General features: G+C 44.3%; 1 protein-coding gene across 2 annotated transcripts in view; it reads left to right on the top strand.

Moving 5' to 3' along the window:
* The first annotated feature begins 3576 nt into the window (after positions 1–3576).
* kmt5b (lysine methyltransferase 5B) overlaps positions 3577–10450 on the top strand; it is a 31062-nt gene continuing 24188 nt past the window's right edge. Inside the window, exons 1-3 of one of the 2 annotated variants that reach the window (XM_084337151.1) lie at positions 3577–3675; positions 7113–7357; positions 8564–8708. In XM_084337151.1, the coding sequence (XP_084193277.1) occupies positions 7204–7357; positions 8564–8708 (299 nt within the window). In that variant the 5' untranslated portion in view covers positions 3577–3675; positions 7113–7203. Of the gene's footprint in view, positions 3676–3982; positions 4090–7112; positions 7358–8563; positions 8709–10450 lie in introns of those variants that run through there. The other variant, XM_084337150.1, reaches the window with a different exon arrangement.

Raw genomic sequence — 10450 nt, 5'->3', positions numbered from 1 at the left:
GTGACTCGGAGTGTACCACTAGGCGAGCGTCGCTGAAGACAGGTGGTGCACATAGCCACGTTGCGTTAGCTGTATAGGCGACAGCAGGAGGGTCCACCAAGACCCACAGTTTAGCTGTGTTTAAGGTAGCCCACAGATTAGCGCGCGCCAGCTCAGCCAGCAGCAGCAGTGGACGTCTCGTCGACGCAGCAGAGGACACCTCTTCTTCCAGCAGAGGTCGCCACAACACAGCACGCTCCTCCAGCTCTGCCACTGCCCCTGCTGTCTACCCCAGCCCGCTGGCTGTTATCGCGGGATCGCCCGACGGCCATCTTGTCACCCGGACGAGTGGTGGCGAGAGTGGACCCGCCATCTCTGTTAAGTACAGCGGTACTCCGTGTGCCAAAACAATATCTATTCGAAACTAACGCTAGCAGCAGCGTCTAGGGGTACCTCAACCATTTTAAACCGGCTTTAGCTAGGATCTTTTATTTGGTAACGTGGGCCCACATGTAATTTCTTTTTGAGTGTAATAATTGTGTGACGTTATTGAATTTCCCATTGAACTCCTTAATATGTACCTGGGTCTTCCCCACCGCAAAGCGGGGCAGTAGAATTCATGTAATGAGCACAAGGTGCCTATTTTGGGAATAACGTTCCCCTGTATTGTGAGTGAGAGCACCCGGTGCCTAATGTGAATCTATTGCATATTAACCACATTAAGATATAACCCTGTATTTGATACTTGACCAGGCCTTATATAAAGGAGACGTAGATGGGAGCACGGTGTGTGTGTCTGTTACTGAGCCCTTGTTTTAACCTTTGTTGCCCGGGTAATAATATTACTATTATCATGACTATTTAACCCTTCTCCGCCATATTCGTATTCCATGGTTAAAGGTCTCTGCAGGTCGTTGGGGAAGGGTACTGCTTTGGGGAGCGCAAAATCATTAGTCAACTGACAGTCACCAGGTGTGGGAGGGCTAACGGAGGTACTGGGGGAGGTGGGAGTGTGTGGGGAGCTACTGCTGACCGCCCTGGAGGGCGAGGAGGACCAGAGTACCACACAGTAAATCCGCTCCTGCTGCCCGACCTCCAGTTCGACGTTCCGGGCCCGGAGACGGGGGTTCAGCTGGATTAGACTCTGCTGCATCCCGCTACCGGGTGGCCGTGTACAGCCACTCCCATGGGGCAGGGATAATCCACCCTGCTACACACACATTCACACATCGACGGCGGAGGCGACCATGCAAGGTGCCAAGCTGCTAATCAGGAGCAATTAGGTTGTCTTGCTCAAGGACACATCGACACGCTGCCTGGGAGGAGCGAGAATCGAACGGGGAACCTTCCGACTACGAGACGACCGCTCGACCTGTACGTGGATGTCCCGGTGTTGACACGAGAGGACGATAAGAGAGAGGGGGCTCGCTGTGTTATTTCAATATTTCGGGCAATATCACAGTCGATGCATGTGTCTGTAGTTCTGCCGAATCTGTGCGCAAAGGGCAACGCCAAGCTAACACAACACGGACCACAGCTCCCCCCCCTTAAAGACTGCGATGCTTCGCATCTATGACAACGCATGTCCTTGTTCTACCAAGAGCTTTCATACCGTGGTCTTGAGATGGTTAGCTTTGGGTGCCTTGTATTGGCATGGTCTGCAAGTGTTACACGTGGAAGTATGATTGTTGTTGTGATATCAAGCTAATGCCTGTTGGCTGCCACTAGGGGGCAGAGCAGCTAAGTGTGAATGAGTGAGTGAGTGAGTGAGTGAGTGAGTGAGTGAGTGAGTGAGTGAGTGAGTGAGTGAGTGAGTGAGTGAGTGAGTGAGTGAGTGAGTGAGTGAGTGAGTGAGTGACATTTCCAGTCGTGGAGTATATATAATAGTGTCAAACAGCACCCTCTAAGGGGCGCTCCAGTAGCACACCACATAGCGCGCTGAGTCGCGAAGTGGTAGCCCCGGGTTCGATTCCCCGACCCGGTGGCCATATGCCGCATCCCGCATGTCTTCCCCTCTTCTCCTCCCGCTTCACCCTCTCTCCTCTATTGGTCCTGCGTGGCCGCTGTCGGTCCTGCGTGGCCAAAAGGTCCGGCGTTGACCAAAAAAAGCTGAAAATGCTATAAATAAAATCTTTAAAAAATAAAAACAGCCCCACTTGGTATTGCACTTTGTTTACTTTTTGGTTTTGGTCTGAATTGATTGATTGATTGAAAAGTTTATTAAAGGGGAACTATCTTATAAATGGCCTTTTTGAGTGTTTAGCATTGTTTCCTAGCTATGTGAACTTATATTAATATGATCTATGTCTCAAAATTCTCATATTGGTGCATTCTTCCAATTCTCCTCTCACAATATTCACCCTCACTGAACTGAGTCGTTTGAAAATGTGCCTATATGTGATGTCATATAGTCACTGCTGCATGTTAATGTTCAGGCGAACACGACGCTCAGCAGGCCCGGCGCAGTGGTTTAGGAGCCCAGGCTCAAAACAGCTCGAGATCTTGAGGTCGAAAAATGCTGTTTTTGAGGACTTGATTAGAAATACAAAACAATGAATAAAAAAAATATATATATTACAGAGGTGTTCCATAGACTCACAGGAATTGTGTAAAAGTGCCCAAATAGTGAAAGAAATAGTAAAATAGTTCCCCAGATTGCAGAATGGGTACAGTACAGTACAGCTCAATACGTGTGTGGGTTGGAGTTTAGTAATTTATGATATTGTGAGTTTCTCCGGTCCTCTCTTGGTAGAGCCTGAGGTGTCGTCAGCAGTAGCAACTCCTCCCCGATAAACCAACTGAAATCTAATCCACGCATCAGACAAAAACAGAAACTATAAACAAAGCGCAGTACCATGTTGTCATATTTTGCCTAGAGGTCGCTTTTTGAATACATTACAGATTCTACCTTTAACATATCTATGTTAAAGGTAGAATCTGTATATCATACAATGTGTAGGTGAAGAAAGAGCATAGCCAAAAGATGTGTGGAAGATAACGTCAGTAATATAGTAAGTTAGTAAAATGTTTATACTACAGAGAAGTGTTAGCTATTCAAAACAAAACAAAGCATAACAAAACAAACCAATAGCCATTTATTGGGAAATTAACTAGACTGAAATAAACGTGTTTGCATAATACCATAGGTTAAAGCATCTTTAACCACATATACTCTACAGGTAAATATAGTAAATTGCAGTCATTGTCAAATAACTTTAATTATTCACTCAGAATTGCTATTATTTCGTTTGCATTTTTTTCTTTCTTGATGAAGCCTGTCAACGATGTGAATTCCATGCTTCGGTCAAGAAAGTACCTGACTGTAGTATGTCGCATTGAGGATCAAGGAATTATCCTTTAAACTTGGGGTACACAAGATGAATGTTAATAACTTCTGTGCACTCAGATTAGGACTCCGCGACCATAATATTAAGCAGACAGACGTGGGGCTGAGAGCTTATTCTAGGTGGGGGAATAGTTGAAAGCAGCAAGTGCCACCACGGCAGTAGTGTGGGGAGAAGAAGTGTGACTCTCTCTGGTGCTGAGGTGCTCTCACACTAGATCCAGTAGAACGTTGGACTTGGAGTAGATGTGTGCACTTCACTCGCTCAGTTGCTCTGGTCTGAGCTGCGGGGTGCTGTATGTAGATCCTACTGTTGTCTACCGTTGTTGGATTCTTTTAGGGAGCGCAAAGAGGTTTGTTTTTGCAGCACTACTTTTGTGTACATCCGAGAATTCTTCTTTCAACACATTGGAAATAACGGATTACGGTTGATTTTTAAAGCACGATAAAACCGGGAATGCACTCGTGTTAGTTTCTATCTCGAAACATTGTACTCGGGTTGGATCGTGAAGAAGGACGAGAGAGTGTGCTCGCGTATCCCATGGATCTACTTCTTCTTGTGGATGGCGGTGCTGCGCCCTCCTCCTCCTCCTCGCTCCTGCGCTCGCCGCCGCCATCTTGAATTTTAATGTTAATTTACAAAAAAAAAAAAAAAAAATTGTTTCCTGTGATATTTTCATTTAGGGTGTCGTGCCAAATTGGGATTGTTTTAAAGGACTGGCGTTATCGGGTTGTATGTCGTGTTTTCCCCACACGAGATAAGTTGAGTAAGTATTGTTTGTTTATGCGGTTATTAAACCGAGACGTTTGTTACTACTTTCCAACAGCGTGGAAATGTTTTCAACATCGACGCTAATGCTGTTTACAGGGGCGTTCTTATTTCCTCCCAGTGCGAGTTCAAACGTTGCTCTGGTACAATGTTCGAAATAATAACATCGATCTATTCTGTTACTTAACGCTATAGCTAGCTCGCCAGTTAGCTGAGATATAATGGCTTCTTCTTCGCGACCAAACGTGAGCTCACAGTCTCCTCTGGTTCAGCTCAGCAGCAGGACGCTGACCCGAGCAGCTAACGTTAGAGCCGCCGAGTAGAGAAAGGCGTGCGGTTTCTTTCAGTGCCATCAACGTTGTCAGAACACACGCTATTTTCTTTGCCGCTTAGTATTAATAAATATATATATATGTCGTGAAGTGTGCTGCTTGTGCAACACTCTGGTGGATTCGTGGTTAGCTAGCTGAGCCTCGGTACTAAGCTACCCCGCCGCATTAGCAGCAACCCGCCGTGTATCTTTTTTCCTATTTCATTAATGGTGATGCTTTTCTGCTTTACGCGATAACAACGTTACACCGACTTGACAGCAAACCAGGTGGGAAGTAACATTGTTTTCATAACGTCAGCTAAACGATTGTTTTTTAGCCCGCTAACGTTTTAAATGTTTGGCTCTTTGTGTCCAGATATAACGTCAGCTAACCGCTAGCTAGCTAACGTCTCTACTGTAGCCCCTTTCAGTGACTGTGATGCACCGAGTGAACCCACAGTCACTTGCTCCTCGATAGCAAACCTACCTGTGTTGACCATGAAGGACTGGTTCTGAACCGAACCGCTCGTTATACAAGAATCACAGAGACGTTTCAAAGGTGCTCACAGTTGCACGAGGGTTTCGGACAGAGATACGGGATGGTTTGAAAGCTCGGCGTTGCTAATAAACATTTTAAATATTTTTTATAAACTTGATCAACACTGCCATTATTTCCGGCGTCGGGTGCATGATGCGCATGCGCTGTGATCACAGCGCAGGCGCACCAGGCAGCCAACGGCCGGAAATAACACCGTTTTGAGCAGTGTTGACCAGTTTATAAAACGATATTTAAAATGTTTAATAGCAACGCCGAGCTTTCAAACCATCCCGAAACCCTCGTGCAACCGTGAGCACCTTTGAAACGTCTCTGTGATGGTTGTAGAACGAGCGGTTCGGTTCAGAACCAGTCCTTCATGGTCAACACAGGTTGTTTTCCTATCGAGGAGCAAGTGACTGTGGGTTCACTCGGTGCATCACAGTCGCCGGGTCACAGCGTGCGGGGTGGAGGGTGGGGAGGCAGGCGAGCTAACTTGTTATCTGAGGCCCACAGTTCGGATTATTGGCCTTCCGGGTGTTTGAACCTTGTTGTGAGGCTTTTTGTTTGGCATTTCCAGCTTAACAATAACGTTAGCTACTAAGCTTTGAATAATCAAATACAAACTTAAGTTAGCTAACGTTAAGCTAACTGTATGTATTCAATAACGATAACGGTAACTTTATAAACGTAACGCGTTGTTGTTGGGCAACATTGTTATTAATAATGCAGCCCGACACAAGCGTAATGGGATGTATAGTTAGTCTACGTGGGCCATACATTAATTAATCCGCGATCATGCGTATTCATGATATACTCTCTTTTCTGGACTCTTTTTGTATCACAAACAGTACTGTATTTGCAAATCTGGTATGTCATAAATGTATAGATGTAGCAGTACTGTCTATCTGTATGTCGTGTGTGTCATGTTATGATGAAATGAAAATGGGGGACCCTGATGTAAACAAGACTAAAGTCTTTCTCTGGCTGCATCCCCTTAACAATTATGTATTGAGCTGTACTGTATTGTACCCATTCTGCAGTCTGTTAATAAAGTTTTCAATCAATGCATGGATGGTGGCACTCATGACGTTTCTATTGGGTTTGACAGTAAGCCGCCGCTATATGGGGCTGTTGGGCTGTGTTTGGACCTAATGTGGTCAGACAGCAACACAGGTCTGCTGCTGTTCCTGTGATGTTCCAGGGTGTAGAAGTAAAGCTAGTCAAATGATGGTCAATTATGTCTGTTGTTGGTGGTAACTTTGTCTGGTCTACCAACCATTATTTGGACTGGATGTTTTTCTTCTTTACTAAAAATAAAGTTGGGCTTGATGAAGTCAGTGGTGCAAATTGTGAAAGTGGCTGTTGCATTTTTGGAAACCATGGCCACTGCCTGAGGCTAGTAAATAGCAAGCTTGGTGGATTACACAGTGTACCTCCATTTTGCCTAATGAATCATATGATGACATTATCATCCATGCTACTTGTCTACTTCTGTATAGATATAGAGTATCTTGGCCCTGAAAAGTCACAAGATGTCCCTACGAATTGAGTCGCTTTCTTATATATTCCGTTGCCATATTTGAATGAGAAGACTAACTTTTAAGTCTGCTGTCAAGGCTATTTGTAGCTCTATTTGCAGTTGGTTAAATGCGTTTATTATTTGCATATATTGTGCTGGAGGTGAAATACCTTGTAAATACAAATCTGCTGTATAATGCGGTACGTTTCATGCCAGTGTGTCAATTCAAGGATATGTGCCATTGGTATCCTGCAATTCTCATGGCAGTATGACATTATGTGCATCTCCATCTGTTCACTTGTAAACTAGTCTCAGTACATACATTAGTCTCATGTCATTACATTTATAGTTGAGTACAAGGCTAATGTTGAGCCATTCTACATAATGTTGTGTAGCTAATCTTTGTAATTGTTAACGAGATAAATAGTGATGCCACATAATTTGGATACTTCCATGTCTTTTTTGTTTTTATGTAAATGTCATGTCAATATATCTACATGTAAAACGCCAATGTAGCCTACATTCTTCAAAGTTACCACAACCCTCTGTAAACCTTCTGTAGTGTGGTAGTGAAAGGGTTAACCGTATGTAGTGTGGTGGTGAAAGGGTTTTGCGGTCGGTCGCCAAAACATCTCCTTTGCATTCTCCCTCCAGGTGGAAAAACTCTCAGACCCCAGTCTTCCCCACCCAAGAGTGTTCCTTCAACTCGGAGACTAAATGCAACTGGACCCGGGGGCTTGCGGGCATGAAGTGGCTGGGGGGCGACTCCAAGAACATGGTCTTAAATGGCAGACGACACGGAAGCAGGTTTACCAGTGAGCAGCCCGTCGGCCACAGCCAGACCCGCTCTCAGCAGCACCCTCCTCAGAGGACCTCCAGTAGCAGGAGATGTAGTCGTAGTGAGTGGGATGCTTGTATTTACATTAATATTATTATATATCTAATTGCGATTTTTCTGACAGATATTGCGATTTGCGATATCGGACTCTCTGTATAACGTATCCCAAATTGCAGGCGTTGCGATTTTTGCTAATCGCATCATTTAAAATGTTCGATTTAAAATTGATTAATCGTTCAGCCCTAGACAGTGACTACTGCCATACTGTCTTTACACCTGTATCACTGTACATATTTTACTACAACTTTGTACATACAGTATATCTGATTAGCACTACTACACTCACTGTCGGTGGGCGGGTGACAGTGGCTCGGGAGGTAGAGCAGTTGTCTGGTAATCCGGAGGTTCCTGGTTCGATTCCCACTCCTCCCGGGCAGCGTGTCAAAGTGTCCTTGAGCAAGACACTTAACCCCTAATTGCTCCCGATGAGCAGGTTGGCACCTTGCAAGGTCGCCTCTCCTGTCGGCAGGCATGCAGTGCTCATGGGACGGGGTTGCACGGCGTACCAAACTTCTTTTGAGCAGGAGCACGCACATGCACAGATGTACACGCGCGTGCACACAAGAATGCGCTGCACTCGACTCATGCGCCAACTCGCCAAGTACCCACCTGGCTACTTTGCATAACAATAGCTCAGGTCGTCAGGTCTGTTCAAATATGTCCTCTGATATATTCACACAACTTGTGAATAAAATGTGTTCCATTCCTAGAGGCAATTACTAGTCTTTATTCTGTGCGCACGCAAGGGAACATTTATGCGCATGCACGATAGCACGTGTGCACACTGCACATGACATCATTAAAACACAGTGCAACCAGGTATGAAATCACCAACGCACCACTGGCCGTCAGTGTGTGAGTGAATGGGTAAAATGTGAGTAACAAATTGTAAAGCACTTTGGATAAAAGTGCTATATAAATGCAGCCATTTACCATTGGTACTAATTTGTATATTTCGTTCCCAGTTTAATCACCTGTACATTGTATATTGCTGTTGCCCTTTTACTGCTACATTTTCACTCTGGTCGGATGCCAAACTTCTTTTTGCTGTACTGTACTTGTACTGTATGATGACAATAAATCTGAATCTAATTTAACAAGTTTGTGCACATTACTACAAAACAACCTCAGTTGTTGGGTAGTTTTAACAACATGATCTAACAGATTTTTTGTGTGTGGGTGTTTGTGTTGTGTGTGGGTTTTGCAGGGTTCGCTGCTAGCTTGGAGGCTGAGAAGCGCTATGTGCCCACCTCAGGAATGACTGCAAAGGAGTTGTGTGAGAACGATGACCTGACCACCAGCCTCATCCTGGACCCCTACCTGGGCTTTCAGACTCACAAGATGAACACCAGGTCACTGGCCCTTTTTTCTTTAGGGGTCTAAATATGAGCGACCTGGCATAAATACTAGGGGTGGGACTAGGGCTGGGGGCGATATGGCCTAAAAATTAAATCTCCGATTTTTTCACACCATTTCCGATTTTTATCGATTTTTATCTCTTAAAAACTAGAAACGTGAAATTTGACACACAAATGATCAAACCAAGATGATTTTCCCTATTGGGATTAATAAAGTGCAAATCTAACTTTCACCAAACATCACTTTTTGTAATATAAAAGGTGACCCTTAAAAAAATATATATATATATTTTTGAAAATCATTAATTCGAATTAATCTATAAAATCGATTAATCGCCCAGCCCTAGGTGGGACGATACATCGATCCAGATCGATATATATCAATCTATTATCAATGATCCAATAGGATCGATGCGACGTTAAAAGATCGGTTCATATTGCGATACTCTTATTTTGAAAATCCCGTGGCGTGGAGTCGTATCCGCGTAACAGCACAGCATTCTCCCTTTCTGTGTGTGTGTGTGCGTTTGGAAAGACCAGATTAAGTCAGAGTATATTATATTGATAGTAAATTTACTGAGGATGGACAGATAATGTTGATATTTAAACATAAAAAATACAATACATGAGGCTACGTGGCGCAGTGGGCAAGGCGCTCGCAACGAATGCTGGAGACTGGGCTCTCCACATTGCTTTCAGTTTAGCTGGTCGTCCACAGTAATACACATTGGCCGAAGGGTGGGGATCAGGCGTTGTGGACAGCGACTCCTACAGGTCGGTTGGTGCGCCTGCGCAGTAGAATCAAGAAGCGACGGGGGCGGGGCCCCTCCAAAGCCCAGACCCTCGACGCTGAAAGATCGAGCCGCGCAGGTGAAAAGATGCGACGGCTGCTACCTTGAGTATCGGAGGGGACTCGTGCTATGTATGACTTAGTCCACATTGCAGCCGGCTTGTGGGAGGCAAGAAACAACGTTCGAAGACAGGGGAGGGTTGAATTGGACGATATGAAAATTGGGATGGGAGAAAAATAGAAAATGGGAGAAAAAGTGGATAAAAAAAAAGAAATACAATACATAATATATGTATTCATGATCATCATGAAACATAAAACAATTGTAGGAACGGTTTGGGAGAGGAAGGGGTTTTAGGTTGCGTGTTGTGAGTTCCAAAATTTTTTACTTGATTAACATTTTCAGTGCCACGAGGTGGCGCCAGAGTTAGCGCTTGAATGCCACCATCGGCGCCAATGTTACCCTTAATATCGCCTAATCTATGTTTTAAATTATGGCTATGTGTCTAATCTGCCCGTCTCTTATCAAAGAATCCTTTTCCAGTCAGTGCTGTCAAGGCAGATTGTTTTTTTATCGCTTCATTTCCGTTTGAGAGCATTTTGAAAAGCACCCGTTTTGAGGTAAAAAAAAACAGTCATTCTGGACCATTCTATGATAATCGTCTTTTACTGGAATATTCCAGAACGTTGATATTTGTCGGCCTATTTATGAATCGTTTTCAAATAAACGCTAGATGATCAATATTATACGTGCACGCAAGCACATTCGAGCCGCGCACGGATAATCGCCGTGTTCATTTCCTCTTGGATTTTTACAGTGAAACCGATAGAGGACATTTCACAAAACAGCTTATATCTTCATCAAAATGAGTCTGATTATCCTAACACTGATAACATAGATTCCTTACCTGACATCAGATGGTATCCAACTGGTATATTCCAATTC

Source organism: Notolepis coatsorum (assembly GCF_963971535.1).
Source record: "Notolepis coatsorum genome assembly, chromosome: 20".
NCBI lineage: Eukaryota > Metazoa > Chordata > Actinopteri > Aulopiformes > Paralepididae > Notolepis > Notolepis coatsorum.
The sequence above is the reverse complement of the archived record's forward strand: the minus strand, read 5'-3'. Positions and strand labels throughout refer to the sequence as shown.